This window comes from Macrobrachium rosenbergii, chromosome 56 (genome assembly GCF_040412425.1).
Source record: "Macrobrachium rosenbergii isolate ZJJX-2024 chromosome 56, ASM4041242v1, whole genome shotgun sequence".
NCBI lineage: Eukaryota > Metazoa > Arthropoda > Malacostraca > Decapoda > Palaemonidae > Macrobrachium > Macrobrachium rosenbergii.
Genome location: NC_089796.1, coordinates 66,578,151 through 66,597,929, shown reverse-complemented (window position 1 = coordinate 66,597,929; position 19,779 = coordinate 66,578,151). Strand labels below are relative to the sequence as shown.

The 19,779-nt window shown below is 38.4% G+C and overlaps 1 protein-coding gene across 2 annotated transcripts; it reads left to right on the top strand.

The window, feature by feature from the left end:
* The first annotated feature begins 3,280 nt into the window (after positions 1 to 3,280).
* Positions 3,281 to 16,916, top strand: LOC136836571 (uncharacterized). 2 transcript variants are annotated; one of them, XM_067101024.1, is made up of 11 exons: positions 3,281 to 3,472; positions 6,262 to 6,374; positions 7,350 to 7,611; positions 8,061 to 8,208; positions 9,306 to 10,019; positions 11,687 to 12,160; positions 12,451 to 12,693; positions 13,154 to 13,333; positions 13,738 to 13,839; positions 14,079 to 14,998; positions 16,151 to 16,916. In XM_067101024.1, exons 5-11 carry the CDS (start codon positions 9,309 to 9,311, stop codon positions 16,302 to 16,304), a joined length of 2,784 nt encoding a protein of 927 aa, XP_066957125.1. In that variant the 5' UTR covers positions 3,281 to 3,472; positions 6,262 to 6,374; positions 7,350 to 7,611; positions 8,061 to 8,208; positions 9,306 to 9,308; the 3' UTR covers positions 16,305 to 16,916. The 2 variants fall into 2 exon arrangements, with proteins under 2 accessions (XP_066957125.1, XP_066957126.1); XM_067101025.1 differs by lacking the exon at positions 6,262 to 6,374 and having other exon boundaries at positions 3,320 to 3,472.
* The last annotated feature ends 2,863 nt before the right edge of the window (positions 16,917 to 19,779 follow it).

The window sequence follows — 19,779 nt, the reverse complement described above, 5'->3', positions numbered from 1 at the left end:
TTAATTAAATACATATTCTAACAACACTCACCTTAGATTCAATTGCCACGACAGATTCTGCACATGCTTTCAAGTGAAAATGAAATATTACTATTAGGCCTATACATGTATAACAATGAGCATCATTAGTCCTTTAAGTTTTTTAAAAATGTTATTAAACACAGTCCAGTCAGATACAGTTCAAATCTCTCACTGAAAATCTGATCTAGTTTTTCTGGGTTCCCTCAGCCAATCAGAGCCTCCCTTACATCTTACATATGTCAGTGGATTAGCCGCTCGTGTTTTGCTAGGTCTAAAGACCTTGGTGTTTTGTATCATCTGGTTCTCTTTCACCTGCCGTGTTTTTAACATTCAGTGTCTGATGACAGAAAACACAGCGTATTCTTTCTCAGTGGTCGAAATTTTGGTAGTTTCCAAAAACGTAAAATATATCAATTAACCACCAAAAGTTTTTAAAAATCTAAATAAGATACGAATTGGCTATTTTCTGTTGTTACCCATTTATTAACCGCATTAGTTTATAGAAAACGGGAAATTCTAAAGGGTACACATAGGTAATTTTAGGGAAGTTGGTTTGAAATATTCACTAGTGTATTTTTAGGCCGTTTATAACTTGTCTGTGGGATTTCTTCTAAGCCGTAGGCAAACACTTGATATCTACTAAGAGTTTCATTTCATATCTATAGTTAACGTTCAATTATCGTGGAGTCAAATCATTGGCCCGGGATATGTAGTGAAATAATGAAAAAAATAGTTACTATATGTTACTAAGGCAGCATCCGTAGAAAATTTAGCGTAGGCTAGTTATTAAAGCTTATGCACAGATCAAACAACCGCATACATCCTTATAGGCCTATTGCTCATTTTTATGTAGAATTATGTTTTGGTCCTTCATGACTGACGAAAATAATTATTTATTACATATCTTCTGTTTGAAAATATCTTGATGAGTGTTGTATTAGAAAACTTGTGATTGAAAATGTTAAGAACATATGTTATGATAACCAAGTTTTAAAACATCAAAATAATGTTTAAAATATATGTTAGCAATGGCTGCCTGTAAAGCTATAATAGCGTTAAAAATATATCCTATGCCTTATCAAGCTATCAAGATTGTATAATAAACTCATTTGATATTGGGACGACTGAAAATATAAAGTCTTTCAAGATAAAAAAAAAATAAATCAGACTTTCTCATTTTCTGAGTGTTATGATAGCGTGGATTTGACAATAAAATATGGATCACGCCGTCTGATATTTCGTATGGCTCTTATACGTGTGTATATGGCGAACGTATGTTACTTTTTTTTAGAAGAATCATGTCGCTGAACTTCCTTTTAAACATTTCAAAAGGTAAAACTGACATAAAAACAATAGCATTTGGGAAGGCCACTCACTCACGGTCTTGGAATCTGAGGTCTAGCTGTTACCCATTACCTTGGCCCATTACCAACAATGCACCTCCACGGAATGATTTCTTTTTTTTTCCCCTTCTACCAATTCAAAGCCGATTTTCATTGTGATAAGAGTTGATGCCTTTCGCTCGTTATGCCTTATTTCTTTGCTAGTTTCTTTGCAGCTTCTTGCTCTTTGTTCCTCTGTTATATAACTGCATTTTAACGGAAATTCAATGCCTTTTTAGACCAATATTATCTTTATCATTATTACACTTACCATAGACCCACGTGGATCACTGAGTCCACCTTGGCTTCTCACGCAAGATAGACCAAGGTTCAATCCTCAGTGAGTTATGTACAGTATATACCTGGTGGCTAGTCGAACGTAGCGGGTCGTAACCAATGTGGAAAGGGGGATAGGGCTAGCAACTTCATCCCAAAAACACTTGCAATACTTAACACAATACTCTGAAGGTAACGCCACCCCTCCCCCCTACCTTGGATGAGATAATGATGGCGGATGATGGAGGTGGCATAGGAGTTTCTGAAACATCAACAGTACAGTATTACATTTATTTAGCCATTTTATTATATTACTGGGTTTATTGTTTCTGATAAAGGACTATATTCATTATATTCAAATTATTTCAGACGTTTGATTTAAGTTTCTTGTATAAGTCAGGCCTGAATATTTGCCAACCCCACCCCCACCCCAAAATATAAAAATCCTGGATACGCCCCTGGTCAGCGGTCCTTAACTGTAAGAGTGAGAGTATTCTGTAACACATGTGACTGGTGCATTGGATGATCTAGCTCCAGGGTCCTTGGGAATGAATAAACAGCGAGAGCTCTCTGTCGAATTCATGTGGTTGTGCTTGTTCTCTTGACCTTCTTCCACTTGTCTTTCCATTTTAGGGCATTTAGAGTCTGCAGAAGGGGAGACAGATGATGCTGGCTGCGCGGTAGACGAGAGGAAAAAACGCCCTACGGTAGGCGTAAAAGGAAATGTAGCAAAGTAGGCGATGATGAATTTGATGAGAGACTAATGAAGCTGATGATGAGGGTAGTGAGGACATCCCTCGTGAAAGCTAATCGTGCAATGAATGTATAACGGGGTGTTCTACGCTCGTCGTCGTCGTCGTCGTGTTGCTGATGATGATGGTGATGATATATTTCGCTATTCGCCTCGTTATTTTGCTTCTCGATTCGCAATATTCTGCTTTCCTTCCACCTTGGCAGAGCTGCGCCACGAATGACCAACAAAACGGATGGGCCGTGATGGCGTGCGATATGAGTCTAATGTACTCCTCACCCCTGTCATGACACGGCCATTGAGAGTATACCTCTCCAGCTGGGATACGACTGACCGTTGCCAAGAATATCCTAATGAGAATCAATACGCATTTCCTGCACCAAATCACGACAAATTCGTCGCTTCAAATCACGTCACGAGCTGTTTGGATGTTGATAAGAGAGTTAACAAGGGCTGGCAAAAAAGGAAACTGAAGGTTTCCAATTAGACCCAACCAAAACTTAGGCCGAAAGGCGCTGTGTGTATGTGTGTGTGTGTGTGAGTGTGTGTGTGAGTGAGAGAGAGAGAGAGAGAACTATGTCGCTCCATGAAGTTGACTATCAGGTTTTGGGCCTGAAGGATTTGTTTATAATCACTTTCCCCCTTTATTTGCTGTGGATGAAGATATTCGCTACGATCTGTGTTGCTGGGGGAAGGGGTGGCGGGGGAGCCTGACAGCTTTTTCTAAGGCCAGCTCTTCTTCCTTTCGCGTTACACGACATAAGGGCTCGTTCGGATGATGACGGCTGATTGGGTGAATGTGGGGGAGAAGGTTATGGGTGGGGGTAGGGGAGATAGGAGTCTCTCCCACAAGGTGCACTGTACGAGGGGCATTCGGCAGAATTGAATTGTGCCTCGTGAGAGGCTAGTTTATTAGGACACCCCCTCTCATCCTGTGAGAGGCGAAGCATCAGTAGGCGATACATCTCTACAGAGTGCCCAAAAGGGTTGAGTCACATAGTGGAACAACCCCTGCCTTTTAGCACTGGCCTTTGGCTTCGGAGTAAGTACAATCAATAATACGTGCTGTATTAACGTATATATAAATCATGTATTCCTTTCGCGTATTTTAGAAAACATGAGACACGTGTCTGAACTTGAAGAATAGTGATAACATTACTGCGCATATATGACAGTCGTATTAATGATAATGATCTTAACGTAGATTACAACAACAACAACAACAACAATAATAATAATAATACACACACACACATAATAATATTATTATTATTATTATTATTATTATTATTATTATTATTATTATTACGTGTGCAGGAAGTAAACAGTAATGATAGTTACAACAGAAATTATAATGACTGTAATCCGGATAATAATAATAATAATAATAATAATAATAATAATAATAATGTTATTATTGGGGAAGAAATGCATTAGTTGTTTACATTATGACAGTGGCGACAATTATCATACAGCAACTTAACACTAAGATGGCGTAATTAAAAAAATCGAACACGGTTGGAATTAAAATACCACCTGAGGGGGTATAACAAGTTGAAAGTCCCTTTACAAAGTGTCTCTTCCCTCTGAAAAAGTACGTGACCCAGACCACAGAATACCTCCTTTCGGAACTAAGTGTGACGCCAGAAAACCTCCTTTAGGTACTACGACTTGACCTGACACTGAGGCATTTGAAAAAAGGGTCAGTGGTGCCATTTCTACTCGAGACTGACCTATCTTTTTTTCCTCGTTTACCTTAAGGTATGTCCAAGATTGGGATATTTTCTCAGGATAGCATCACATTTCCTTGGCTCTTTTTGGGTGATCACGTGAGAATGAATGTTGTGACAATATTATAACAAGCTGTTGACGGATGGTTGTGACGCTTGTTTTCAACTGAAACCCTAAAGAGGAAAGAGGTAATAACAGAACCCTTATGAATGCATGAGGATGTTTCTTATTTTTGTTATATATATATATATCTATTTATTTTTATATATATATATATATTATATATATATATATATATATATATATATATATATATATATATATTTATATATATAAATGTATGTGTATATAAAATATATATGTGTGTGTGTTATTATTATAAAATCCACGTCGGAAGGTGAGTGAAAACCGGGACTTTGAACAAGTACTTTCGTAGTTTATTCTACACTTTCAAGTTCACACCGAATACAAAAGAAGTTGAAAGATTTTAGTATACAAAAACAGAAGGGGGCGGGGTTGCAGTTTGTTAATCTGCACATGTTCTTTAAACAAAAAAGACAGGGACAAAAGATCAGGGGATAATCTTAGGGTGAGATTAATATTCCTGTGTCTTTGCTCACTAATGTGCTGCATATATATTATATATATATATATATATATATATATATATATATATATATATATATATAAATATATATATATATATATATATATATATATATAATATATATATAATATATATATGTACACACATATATATATATGTATGTATATATATATATATATATATATATATATATATATATATATATATATATATATATCCTTAATTACCCACTATGAGCAAATTATGGATACTGAATGTTCATGGAATAAAGGGTAGAGATGAATATTGTGCATGTGACGAACAAGGAACTGAACAGGGTGGAAATCTTATCTTGTATGATATGATGGGGCAGTGTCTTCAGAGAAGGTCTGGTCATGTGAAGAGAATGGAGGACGAAAGGTTGGTGAAAAGAGAAGTATAATTCGAATGTGTTAGAAAGAAGGTTTGAAAGGCAAGGGTGAATGAGTGGTCAGGGGTTTGACGTCCTGCTGATCGGACTTCCAAGTTTCGCTTCAGATTAAAACACACAGATACACACACACACACACACGCACACACACACACAAGCGCCCCAGTCAGGATTTGAACCTGTGCCTCTTTTGGTCTGATACAAATGAAACAGGAGCTTATCCATTCTACTGTGAAAAAGGTAAAGCGAATTCGATAGAAAGGGATATTTGTGGCTTAATATATGTGTATATATATGCATATATACATATATATGTGTATATATGTATAATATAATATATACACAAATATATATATATATATATAATACATACATATATATGTAAATATATTTATATATATTATATATACAGTATATACAATATATATACTAATAAGTCACAAAAAGTATATGACAACAAATATACCCATGGAACAACTGAAAGGAGAAATTTATAAGACTAAGTGTACCTTTTATTACTTATGCACTTGGATACCTTTTATTTATTATGCATATTGATATATTAGGTTATATATATATATATATATATATATATATATATATATATATATATATATATACACATACATACATGTGTCAATGAATGTACATCTTCGTGCACATACACATGACGTATGTAAATACATAATGTAGTCCCCAAAATTATTATGTAGTTACACCAGGGTGGCACAAGGAAATTAATGTAACTGTACATTTGCCCCACAAGAACACAATAAAACCATCGTCACTGAAGAAATTTCAAGAACCTTTGCAGAATTGTGAACGTGGAGGTCATCAAATGTCCTTCATTCTTTTACATTATTCAAGAATATCGAGATTTTTATCACTACAGACCTTACTAGGATGTATTTTATTTCGTTGCATGATCTGGGAAGTTTCACAAGAAGACTGACACAGAGTGGGTCCATATATAATGTTATGTGGTTACCAGCTCAGCATGTTGTCACATGCATCCTATTTCATTTGAAGGAAGCTACAAAATACACAGCAATGCCCCTTATTCCTGGTTTTTTTTAATCCTCAGTTGGCAGTCACATGGCTGAAAGCTGACCAGTCCAGCCCTTCCTGGAGTTCACCTGGGTCAGACCAGAGTACCTGCACAGCATCGTTCCCCTTTTTGTCTCATGGTTTGGAAAGGTGAGAGCGAAGACACAGTATGCCTTTGCCTTAATGGGTCTATAGGGGCTTACCAAGGTTCATTGCATGTTACACTGTCTGGCTAACTTCCATGGAAACATCAGACTTCCAAAGCACCCCTTTAATTGTAGCTTCTAGAAGGCAAAAAACAAGATTTTTCGTCAGAACAAGCTTGTCCCTTGAAAACTTGAAATTATGTTTGTGTGTGTGTGTGTGTGTGTGTGTGTGTGTGTGTGTGAATGTGTTGGGGGAAGTGGTGGAGGGGAGGGGGACAAGTGAGGGTGATGTAAGTGTTAGCTCATTAGGGTTGTGCTTGCTAAGTGCTTTGCATGGAACACTGCGTGCTGTTCTTAGTGCTATTGGCTATATCCATTCAGCCCCCGACTGCTTTGCTTTTTTCCTTTTGCTTTTTATTCACTCTTATCCAGTTCTATCCTTCACTTTTCGTCCACTCCCTGGCTGTAAGCTCTTCAGCGTTTGTTCCTCGTATTGTCGTCTTTCATTTAAGAATGGCCTTGTAGCATGGAAAACAAATTTTACAAGTTCATCAGTTAAATCCAGTCTGTCTTGCACTATAGATACTTCTCATAAGATTCGAGTTGGAAAAACATAAACGAGAATTATCAGCATCAGTGATAGGTTTAGCGATGAGCTTCAAGAACCTTCGAAAATATGACCTTTAAATTCTCTTTTCTTACATCTGAAGAGGGGAAAAAGGTCTTTCATTCCTGTAATACTGTTTAGTACAGTTGAAGAAGACCTTATGGAAGGCAGAAAGCTCCTGTATTTATATTTAAATGCATAAACCTGGTTTTCTATGGTGACTTTTTTCTTAACCAAGGTCTTTCATTTTTATAAGCTAGATGAAAGTGTACTGAGCATTGCATGGTACTGATTAATGCCATTTGAAGCAATGGCAGTACAGTAAATAAATAAGCAGAGATTTGCTCAGTTTTCTCTCTTTCCCCTAACCAGGATGCAGAGCTGCAAGCCTGTAGTACAGCTGGTTGCCAAAGTCCTGGCGACAATCCTCCTAGCAACAACTGTCTGTCCTGCTCTGGCTAGTGAGAGCGACGTTCCCGTCTTATCTACAACCATAGAGATACCTTCATTTGATGGGACCCTCAGCAATATCTCAGCAGGGGACGTGGGAGAAGTGTATGTTTCCAAAGAGAGCCATTACTGCCAGTGGAACAGGCCAATAGGCCCACTCTGCATCTACAATGAAACTGATAAGGTAAGGGCTGGAGTCGCTTCATTTGCTTACGTAGTTTCAATTTAATTCAATTTCGTCACCAGTGGGTGGAAAAAGTCAATTTTTGAGTCTGAATTATCTTTGAATTGTTGGCACATGAAAACACTCATTCTGACAGAAACTCGTTATCATTGCATGGTATTTGTCCAAGATTATGGTAAATTTATTAAACATACCCCCCTCAAATGATTGACATGAAGACTGGTTCAAAGAAAATAATATTCATTTATGAAGATAATGGAATAACTTAGTTCCAGTAAATAATACAGGATATCCTTTCTGTATGAAGTATGACGAAGTGTTAAGATTTTACTCCATGATAAGCATATCTCCCGTTACAATTTCCTCAAATGACTTACAGAAGACCTTCCATTTACCACGTTCCTTCTTTCGCTCTTAACATCATGGACACGTCCATTTTTCCTTTCTAGGTCGTCATAGTGCCTGGAAGATTTCACCCTTCCTTCTGGGGAGCACGAACTGGAGATCCGAGGAGCCAAGAGCGTTCACGTGTATCCCGCTTGCGTCTCTTGGATCACAGTGGAAGGTGCTGGTCGCGTTACAACTTTCCCCTACAAGGTATGCACCCAGGGCCTACAGTTCAGCATCGAGGGAGAGACTTAAACTTTCAAGGCATTTAAATCTCATTAAAATTGTTTAAGACAAGAATTTCCCCACAGGGCCTAAGGTATGGCTTCCCTATTTTTCATTCTTGGGATGAATTCTGTTCATGGAGTGGGGATGAACTAATTAGTTGTTTCTTAATACTGCATCCTCACGTGTATTCCGGCTCTCTTTTTGCAGTAATGCAATTTCCCTTCTCCCATGTCCAGCTATTAATGTAGCTCTCCTCATTAGCATTAGTCTTCGTCAAACATCGAGCAAAATTTGATTGCAAACCATAACAGCACTCACTCCCTCTATCCATTTGCAGAGTTAAAAAAAACTCACCTTCAGTTACAAAACTTGCAAAACTGCTCTCAAAACAAGATCTTATTTCCAGTGGTATTTTATAACAACTAGGATCTTCTCACTCAACACCTTTGGAAGACCTATTGATGTGAACACCAGACACTACTAGAACTGTTCCCACACCTTCTCAAGTGTCACAGGGACTTTGACAGGGAAATCTCAGTTATTCATCCTTAATCTAGTATAGACAACAGTTGTGCCACTATAGAAACTTCTTATAACACAACCTCAAGGCCTTTTCTGACCCTTCTTGTTACAAAAATAAATTCAACCCCACCACCAGTTTTGTTGAATCTCATGCATTGGTGCTTTCATGAACAACTTCACCAATGGATCAAGGTAGGAAAAGAGCCCTGAGTGGCCATCTTGGAAGGAGCACCGAGAGTGACTCCATGATGGACAAAATTCTGGAGGTTGTCCACTTCCCCTGTAAACACTGTTCTTCACAGTACTCTCAGGATGAAGAAGCAAACACCCTTCAGTGGGTCTTTGCTTGTACTTTTGGCGAAGCTTTTGTAATATGAGCATGAGTGAAAGCGGTAAATGAAGATTAGCTTTAGTCTTATTCATCATTTGAAATCCTGAATATATCCCATAGCTTTTGAGGGTCGAACTGAAAAAACAATACATTAGTGCACGAATTTGGAGTTACATATTTCTTCTTTCCAGTGAGGGAAAACTAATGTTTCTTTTCTTTACTGTAGGATATGAGCAACATACATCGCAAAGTATGCAGGACGTGGCTTCGAATCCGCAATTCCTATGCAGATGTAATTTCTGACGGGGTGCGGGATCTGTCTATAAAGAACACAAGGGTGACCATGATCAAACTGATCCAACAAAAAGACTTTTCGGCTAAAAACTCTTTCATCGCATCTATTGAGTCCTTAAACTGGGAAGGTTACCCATGTGAGATTCTCAATACAACCATAAAGTTTATCAAACAAGTGGTGGCTGGAGGTGACTGGTGGGTGATCGACAGCCATATTGCATCTGTTGTGACAAATGGCATCTTTTTCATGGCCTCAGAGCTAGACATTACTAACAGCTCCATATTCACTGTAGCACCACATGGGCTCAGGATTATGAGTGGTACTGCCACCTTGTCCAATGTCAACATTAAGCATCTTAGTAGATCTGCCATCATGGTTGAAAGTCCGGCTGCTCTTCTGCTACTCAATAACGTGGTAATATTCTCGGCTGACGAACACTGCATAGTTGTGCCAGACAGAGAGAGGATCTCCATCAAGAATGTTATCGTTGAAGGTGTTCCTATGAATCTGTCATCACCATATCTAAAGTTTGAGGACGACCTGATTGTGCCTGCAAATGTCTCCAAGGTCCAGCTGAAAGACAAAGTATTGGCCTGTACATATACATCTTCGTCCTGCATCTGTGACTTCAGCAACTCTAAAGAGGTAATGTTGAAAGAGCAATTAGTTGTAAATTATTTTGCTTTATTGTCAGATTTTTCCTTATATTTTCTGTTTATCTTCTAAAATGTTTAACCATTCAATAATGGTCATTTGGCAATGGAGTTCTCAACTAAACGTATAATGGATCTGCAAGAAAACTCAGACAGTCCTAATTACGAACAGGATAGAGCTGAAGACAATGTCCAGATTACCTCAGCCTAGCTGTCCAGTGCTGTGTATAACCTAGCACTTAGTGACGAATGGAAGCTGATATAAGTTTTAAGCCAATTATCAAAGTGCAGCAGTCTGTGCAAAGTTTGTATTTCAGCATGAACATTCTGACCTTAAGTACTCAGCAAACCAAATAGTATTGCCTAACTCTATCAAGTGCACAGTGTCATACTTCATAGGCCAAGTTTGGTGCATGACTTTTTCAGATTAATTTTATATGGTGTACTTTACTAATTTACCAGATAACTAAATTACCAAATAAGAATTCATTATGAATGTCTTACCTTAACCATTTGGCAGTACCAGCTAACTGAGGTGGACTTCAAATCACGACAGGAATGCATGCTTCATGTGTCATTCTTCCCTCTTCCACTATTATTTGTAACTATTTCTATAGTGGTGTCTCTTCCTTATTACATCACTTCCATCAACTTCACTTGTAAGTTTTACAACACCAAACATGCCTCTAAGGGGGCAAGTTTGGTGTTGTAAACATGCCTCTACAGGGTAAGTTTACAACAGCAAACTTGTCCGGTAGAGGGGTAGCGGCACTGGTGCACCTCACTGGTGCACTGTAGGCATTATTAAAGGGTGTTTGCTGCATCCCTTCGGCCTCTAGCCGCATCCACTTTGTAGCCTTTTACTTTACCTCTGTTCCCACATCCTTTACTCAGTCTTACTGTCCTGCCACTCCAACTCCCCCCTTGTCACTGTTTGAAACACTGAATGGTTGAAAGTACCCTTGTGCTTGGCTTTATAACCAAAATTTTCATAAATCAAATCAAGCCCCAAAGTGATACTTTAACACCAAAACCTGCAAGATGCAACACATCAGAACATAATGGCAGCAAAGCATAAAAGAATGTTTTGCACCACAATTTAAAATTCTGACCACTTCGTCAATTCAGCCCAAAGTGACGGCAGCAAAAAACAATATCTAAATTATGACATTCAAAATGAACATTGGTTATGCTGACAAGAACATTTACAGGCACCTGTGCAAATTCGTAATATGAAAGTCCAGAAGTAGTGGTCCCTCTGTGCGTCCCCTGTATGCTTTGAATTCTTTTTTGTAATATTGATACTTTGTTGTTCCATTACAGTAAACTTATTTTTTGTGTATTATAACTACAACATTTGATGTCCATAGTAAGAGTTACATATACAACTTTAGCCATGAACTATTCATCGAAAAAAGTCTTTATGTCCTATATCTCGTTTGTGAATAAATAAAAAAAAATACATAGAACTCTAAAAATGAATAAGTTAAGGATTCCCTATATCTCGAAATCCTACTTGTTAGCTCTAGGAAACTGTTGATTATAATTCACATGTATTGGGCTATTCTCTAGACTCTTTCTAATGTCTTAATGTAATTACTTGGTGTGGACCATAGCTTGATGGACTTCTAGCTTTTCCTTTGTTTAATTGTTTTGCAGATTGCAGTCCTCGACTTTGCGAACATGAAACAGTTCCACGATATTCAAATCAAGAATGCAAAAGCCTTGCAAATCTTGTCAGTGGGCTGTGGAGTGAGATTAGAGTTGACCTCTGTCAATGGAACCTTTCCACACCATACCAGCGAATTGGACCAAGTGATGGTTAACTCTTCCTCAGAAGGACACACCAAAAACTCAGAGCCCTGTACAATGTCAGTTTCCTCAGTGAGCTCCCAGCTGGGAGTCATTTACGGCAATTATTTTTCCAACTTAACTGTTAACAACAGTACAGTGAAGAGGCTGCATGATGGTGCCCTGCCTGTCTTCGATACACATAACATTACAGTTAATACTATGGACAGTATAGTTATTACTGGTAATGGGAGCTCATGGACAAGAATGAAGGTGGGAATCATGCTCAATACAACACTGATGGCGCCTGTCAAAGCTGTAGATGTCCGCGTCAATTCCAAAGTGAGCTGGGTTTGATCTTTCCATGTTTAGGTTAAAATCCTTCTAAGACAGATCTAAGTCTTTGTTATTTAGGTTAAGCTTATATATTAAGGTTGTGCTTTGAAATTCCTAAGATGTACCTGCTCTATTTACATATAGATAAGAATACAAAAAGCTCCCAAATAAGTTTGTGGTTTTTACTAATTTAAGTTAAAGAGGCGGATGTCACTTCACAATCTAATTATTTTCAAACTTGATTGCTGCTTGTCATAAGTCACATGCTCAAACTTAAAAGTCTTCCAACTTCGCAGCTTCGAAAGGGTGCTCTGATCGTTGACCATCCTAATGCAACAACAGAATTCTCCAAGTTGTGGGTCTCCATAGTCCAAAAAGAGGGGATCATCATCAAGAGAGGCAAACTTGTTCTCAAAGACTTCAGGTTTTCAGAACTCCTTGAAGGAGCTATTTACGTAGAAGAAGGGGCTTCCATTGAAATAGACACTATCACAGGGATGCCGGACTATGCGTCTATATCAGTTGCCACAAGGAATCAGGTAAGCATTATGAAATGACATATTTTTGTGCTAATTTCTGTATTTGAAATCTAAACTTTCTATCTCTCAGGATGGCTGTGACCACAAATATCTATTGTGGGTTTTCATATAAACTAATGGCGTGATTAAACCGCGTCAGTATTAGAATTCAAATGTCTTGAAAAGGCACAAAATACTGCTCCTAATGAAGAGTTAGTCTTTGTTAATCAAAATAAATAACAATGGAAAATATTAAAGAGTGTCATAGCAATCCATTCCCGCCGAGAAACAGGACGGCAGGTGCAGCTACACTCAATGTGCCTCACATCCAACAACAATGCTCACAATTATTGCCAGACATTATTTCCAAACTAGAATGAGGCAACAGTGTAAAAAATTATGCTATTTTGTACAAGCCAGTTTGACAACAGATATCTTATAATCTCATTGATTAGCACACCACTACCGCTGTGATTGGCAGGTGGTGCTGAAAGGAATATCCAATTGGTATGCTGAGAGAATGATCCAAAGACGTCACTTCCCTCCGCCCCCCGACATGGGATCCAACCTCACCATAAACAACGCGCATGAGTCGCCTTTCTGCAGGAAGTTCAACATCTCTTTCTCTTACAGGGAGTGTGACTTCTCCTCTGTGAAAAATGTGAGTGGCTTGAGCGTAGTATTTTGACAGGCACGTCACATAGTCTAAAAAATGTAAGCTATATGAACATAGTATCCTTAATGGATTCATAAGATACTTTCAGAACTGGATGTCACGTGAGTACAGTTCTCTTTGTAGGCAGATTACATACTTCATTACATGTTTGTAACTAAGGATAATTTTTTATTTACTTCTCATCAGACTAAGTAATATTTCTGCTTAAATATTGTATGAGAAAATATTCTTGCATAATATAAACTGTGACACGATGATATGAGGACAAACCTCTGTTTTCTTTACCTTTCTTTTTTTGAGCTTTACAAGTTTCTGTGGAATGAAAACGTCTCATGCTTTTAGTGGTGTGATTTTGAAGAATTATTCATGATTCCTGCATCTCCCCCAAGGCATCTGTGGTTGTCGATCTGGAAAACGTTGACCAGACCTACCAGACGCTGGAGATCAGAAACGCCTCTTTCGTCAAGCTTTATCCATCGTGTGTAAGGAAGGTTAGTTCTTCTAAATAGTCCTCCAGAAGCAATCCTCTCTCTGTACAAATAAAGGAGAGGGATCATCCAGACATACAATGCAAATGCTTGGCTTGTAATTGTTCTTTTTTGCCAATAATTTGTTTTTTAAAGACTGTCTTGCTTAAATTTCTAGTCGGGCTGTCACAAAGAGTTAAAGAGTGTTCCAAAGCATGAACCTTGTTTCTACTTCTACTAACGAACTTCTCTCTGCATTTCAGCTTTATTTGGTAGATGTTGCCGAAGCAACAACTGTCAGTAACTTCAAAGACTGTGAAACATGGCTTGTAGCAGACGGCGTCCACTTCAGGAACATTGTGTTTGGGGTGCACGACGTGACGCTCACTTCTTGCCGAGTGGACATATTTGCACCACTCAGGCTACTGAAAGATTTAGACCTTGAAAACACTTACATCGAGCGTCTCGTTTCTGCTCACTGGACGGGCTACATGGGAGTCTTCAATAATAGCTACTTTGGCAAAGTGCAAGGTCTGGTGGCTTCTTCTTTCATTTTTGTTCTGAACACTACAGTGTCAGAGATTCTCCCTCATGGTGTCATGGTACTGGCTGACGGATTGATTGTCAACTCAACTATTCATTCGGTAGCCATGAAAGGTATCATAGTGAGAGGGGGATTACGTATTGCAAATGTTACCATTGGCAGTCTAGCCAAAGAAGCCATCACTGTACAAGATGGTGTTCTCGTGCTCTCAAACGTTACCATTGGCAGCTCAGAGGAAGAGAGTATTTTAGCAACCATGAATGGAGCAGTTGCTATGCAAAATGTCACAGTGGGAGGAAAGAAGGTACATTGGCGAGGTTATATTGCAGATAGTTTACTTCCAAATGGTGCCTCCTTAGTCTTTATGAATAGATATGTCGACTGGGACAAAAGGAAGAAGAATGACTCCTCATCGACTACAGAACAAACTACTGGGATGACCTCTCAGTCAACCACCATGACCGAACCACAACCTGTTACGGAGAGCAATCGAGAGATTCCCCTGGGACACTCTGAAGTTACGGACTCCAGACAAATCTATTTATCTTCTTCCCCTTGGAAATGGGTTGGAGTTAGTTTGAGTGTCTTTTTGGTGATACTTCTTGGGTGCTGTATAATTCTTGCAGTCACGTTAGTAAAGTAAGTTCTTTAAAAAGTTCTTTCATCCACAACTTTGCCTGTTATTTCAGAATTAGTTAAAATTCATCAGCAAGCAATTGTTAGATGCCATTCACCAGTTTTAAATGCATAAGCTCTTTTGAATGGTGTCTTAACTTCATCAGTTACGTTCTAAAATCAGTGGTACTCAAAGTGCTATTGACATCACTAGCACAGTCACATCTCTGCAAGTCACCATTCAGTCAGCAAGGTTTTCAGACACAACAGCTGTAGCAGGTGTACAAACATAGAAAATAAACATAACAAGGAAAACAAGTAAGCCAAATCAGTTTAAGTAGGTTACAAAGTACATTTATGGCAACCATTTAGGTATCCATAAGGGGCAAAACACTCTTGGTAGATCACTAAATCCTAGGTGAAGAAAGCTGTATTTAAGGGAGACAAAGATCCCCACTCAAAACATTGTATCCTGGATTTAGTTGGGATGCATTGTTTTTACTCATTCCACCTGCTCTTGGGCATTTTCTAGGTCCACAAGCCCTCACGCAAGGTGTCTAAGGCAGGGGCCTGGATCCTATACTCAAAGTAAGTATATCTTAGTTTCACCAGACCACTGAGCTGATCCTATACTCAGCTCCCCCCTGTCATAGTCTGGGGCTAACACGAAATGTGACTTCCTTGCATACCTCCAATCAGGAAGAGTAACATCTCAGTCTTTGCTTGCAGCATTTTTATTCTCCCAAGGAAACCTTGGAAGGGTCATAAATTTGTGTAGAATAATTTTTGTTTCCTATCTCCTGAAAGACGAAAATGAAATCATAACTTTTTGTCTGCCTATAAGAAATAAAGTATTAATGATAAAGAGATGCCTAAAAATTGTAGGTCAAGAGTAGCAATTTACAAGCAATCTACAATGCAGTTGAAAACTGCCAAAGTGGAGCTGCTGTACAACATTATTGAACTTAATCCTCAAAAGTTAACAGAAAATAAACAACTCTTTTGTTGAAAAGACAAGTGAAGTTGGTATTACTGTAATATGAGACCAGGGTTTACACTATTAACTGTCCAAGATAATGACGCCGAATTTACTTAAGATATTGATAATAAATGTACATCCTGACTGCAATGCGAGCCAACCCTGTGTTATTCATTTACTTATTTGTTTGTTTTCAGAACGAATAACGGAAGGATGCTGCCTGTTGTTTTTTGGAGGGTGATGGATGACCAGAACGGGCTGGTGGCAGAGGACCAGCCATCTCCCAACTTCAACAGAGCCACTAGGAATTCCGGATACCAGCCAATGGCTGCTCCTTCCTATGACATGTAGATGATGCCATCCTCTTCGGGACTTTCCTCAATAATTCCAAAGTACGATGGAAAAGGAAAAGGGCATTGCAGTATAACAAGTGGAGAGATCTGATTAACTGATACGGAGAGTGGCCAGTGTCTTCTAAGTCAGTAGTCACAGCTTCAGTTGGTTCTACAGCTCCCTTTGAAAGTGTTAAAGCCTTATTATTTATTTCAAATTCACTGCTCAGATGTAGCCATGCTTAAAGAAAGCTCCGGTTCTCAGACCAAAGAAAAAAATATCTTCTTTTTCTTTTAACAGTTACAGAAAGCAGTTTAGACCATATATTCTGTGATTTATCAAACTCGTTTGTTGCACTGCATAACATCTTCAGTGAGTGATGACATACAGGACTGACCCAGAATCACTCAGTGCAACTACTATAGATTCATGCATGAAAAGAACCCTAGTTGCCAGATGTATGATGTAGTTTTGAGTAATTCTAATGCTAAGGTAAAGGAAGTCCAAACTCTTGATTGTTTCTTAAACTAATCTCCCAGTATGACAGCTCAACGATATCTTGATGTTTCTACGTGTTTCGTTTGTATGTGTCCAATTTAGAATTGATTTAAAATTAAACTCCTGCTATCACGCACTCTTTGAAAACCCAAGTTGACTTGTTGTTCTTCTTCTTTCTGGTTACTGTTGGAGGCCCACAGTCCAAGGTCCCTGAAGTGCAAGTCCAGTATTTTGCTGTCTAGAGACTGCCTGTCTTATTGTTGAATGAGTAGAGAGTTGATGGATGAGTAACCCCAGTTACAAGCAGTCTTAGAAAAAATATTACCTGCAAAGTGAACGAGCAATTTAAATCAGTACCTGCAGTAAAGTTCACAGTGAGTTGTGTGTTATGCTCCTTGAAGGTCAGTTCAACACCAAAACCTGTCTCATTCAGAGACAATTCTTCACTGGGATGATTCTCTCAATATTACATCATTTCCAAACATCAGGAAAGACAAGAACCGTAAATCCCCGCCCAGGGTGAGCTGTCCATCCCACCCTTGAAGGTCCCGTCCCCACAAAGTTACACTCCTATCTATTCCAAGATCTATCACTCGTTGGCAACCAGGACGTCTACTATGGGTAAAATTTCCGTAAAAATTCCCATATAAATTTTGTTTGACCGATCCTGCAAATAAGCAGGCAAACAAAGTAAAAAAAAAAATGACCTCTTTATAGGTCTCAGGTCGTCCAGAACTGTCTGTTAGGGTGTCGGGTAATACAGTAACACCTCAACTAACAGATCTCTGTACTAATCTGTTATATTGTTATCATTATATTCTTTGCTTGGCTACCCTTTTAGAGGTCATACATTTTGAAAAGGATCTCCTAAATTAAATGGTAAGTGAGTAGTACAGGTTAGTTCACGTCAGGAACTACGTGGAACTGCTGTTAGCTGTAATGGTACCGTCCCTGAGTCTCCTACACAGTGGCCAGTGCTTAAGTTTTTAAAATGACCGTAGGCGTTACAAAGGAATCATAAAGTGACGGTTAAATCAAAACGTTGAACAGGATGAAGCGTGAGAAGGTCCCCATTCGGGGGTGGAACTGGCCGAAATGCCTTGTGATGGCCCTGTGGAATTTCAGAAAGAGAAATTGCACAGATGGAGAAATTCCGATCAGCTTATATCCGACTTGTCAGTTACTTATTAATAAATTATATTTTTTCTGCCGCATCCTTATGTCTAACTTAAGCAATAGCAAAGCGTGAAACAGATGGGTTTCATTATTATTATTGTTATTATTATTATTATTATTATTATTATTATTATTATTATTATTATTATTATTATGTTAGAATAGAGGAAAATGTGAATAAAGACGATCAAATCATCAAAATTAGAATTATAAAAAGAATAGTTGTTGATAACATTAAAGAATTTTATAAGAGGCATTTTGCAAGCAGCAATGCCTCCATTCGTGAATATAAATAAGAATATATATATATATATATATATATATATATATATATATATATATATATATATATATATATATATATATATATATATATATATTACATATATATATTATATACATATACATATATATATATATATATGTGTGTGTGTGTGTGTGTATGTCGAACCCAAAACCTTTTCACGATACTTTCTTGCAAATAACTGTCTCAAATGTTACTGGCAGAAAAAAAAAGGATGTGCAACTGTACTTACTGACAACGATGCCAATCAGAATTTCCCAAATATCAAGGCACTCTCCGTCAACCGGGTAAAACTGGATCAATTTTACGTTACCAGCGACTTGGTAGGATGGGTGGGGGGGGGGGAATCGCACGGGCTTTGGTCTTTGGCAGGGTGTGGGGGGGGGGAACAAACAATTATTTCCACACGAACTTTTACCATTGTGGCTTTCGTTGCCGATTGTTGATTGATAAATTACAATGGAATGGAATATAAAATTTAGGCCCAAGGTCAAGAGCTGGGACCTACGAGGTCATTCAACGCTGAAAGGGGAAACTGCAAGTAAAAAAAGAGTTGAAAGGTGTAACAGGAGGAAAACCTCGCAGTTGCACAACTGTTAGGAGAGGGTTAAGGAAGGTAAGACGAAAGAAAGAGAATATGAACGGAGGTACAGTAAAAGGAATGAAAGTTTGCAGCTAGGGGCCGAAGGTACGCTGCAAAGAACCTTAAGTAATGACTACGGTGCTTTACCTTTATGATTTTCCTCACTGGATTGTCCTTGCCCCCAAACAACCAAACTGTTTGTGGAAGACCAACCAAACAAATATCTTTCGCATTATTATTATTATTATTATTATTATTATTAAATTCCAAAGCAAGCTTCCGCATAACAGAGTCGGAGAAACGAGAGAAAGAAATTGACAATAATATAACACCATAGATAAATCAACAAACAGTATTTGTGTATCAGCGTGCCTCTCTCTCTCTCTCTCTCTCTCTCTCTCTCTCTCTCTCTCTCTCTCTCTCTCTCATTATTCTTAAAAATCCGCTATGTCTCAGTGTGTGTGTTGAGTATTTCGTTAAAATGTGCACCATCATATATTATGATTACGATCCGGAACAGGTGAAAACTTCAAAATGTCTCTCTCTCTCTCTCTCTCTCTCTCTCTCTCTCTCTCTCTCTGCAATGAACATAGGAAAATTCAACCCTCGGACAAAAACACACAAAAAAAATGCTTGATTCTGTTCCGGCTCAAGATAATATTGCATAATCTTTCGCCACCCGCCCTCCCACAAATCTTTCTTTAAATCTCGACTCCTGTTATTAGTTGCCTTTTTTATTGTATTCTTACTCTGACGGGAGGTTTATCCTCATCTTCCTTTATCCCGGGATGATTTTTTGACACTATATGTACATACGGTGATTGGTTCTTTACATGTGTTGTCGTTCTGAACGAAGAGAACGTCGTCAGGCTTGCGAAGGAAGCTCGGTGGGGAGGTGTGTGTTGGTGAGGTCACTCTTCCATGACGTCATC

Bases quoted from the DNA above. Each gene is read 5' to 3' on its own strand.
- LOC136836571 (XM_067101024.1), top strand. From the start codon at position 9,309: ATGAGCAACATACATCGCAAAGTATGCAGGACGTGGCTTCGAATCCGC. The intron at 12,694-13,153 runs GTAAGCATTATG...TGTGATTGGCAG, and splicing joins CAGTTGCCACAAGGAATCAG to GTGGTGCTGAAAGGAATATC. The intron at 13,334-13,737 runs GTGAGTGGCTTG...ATCTCCCCCAAG, and splicing joins ACTTCTCCTCTGTGAAAAAT to GCATCTGTGGTTGTCGATCT.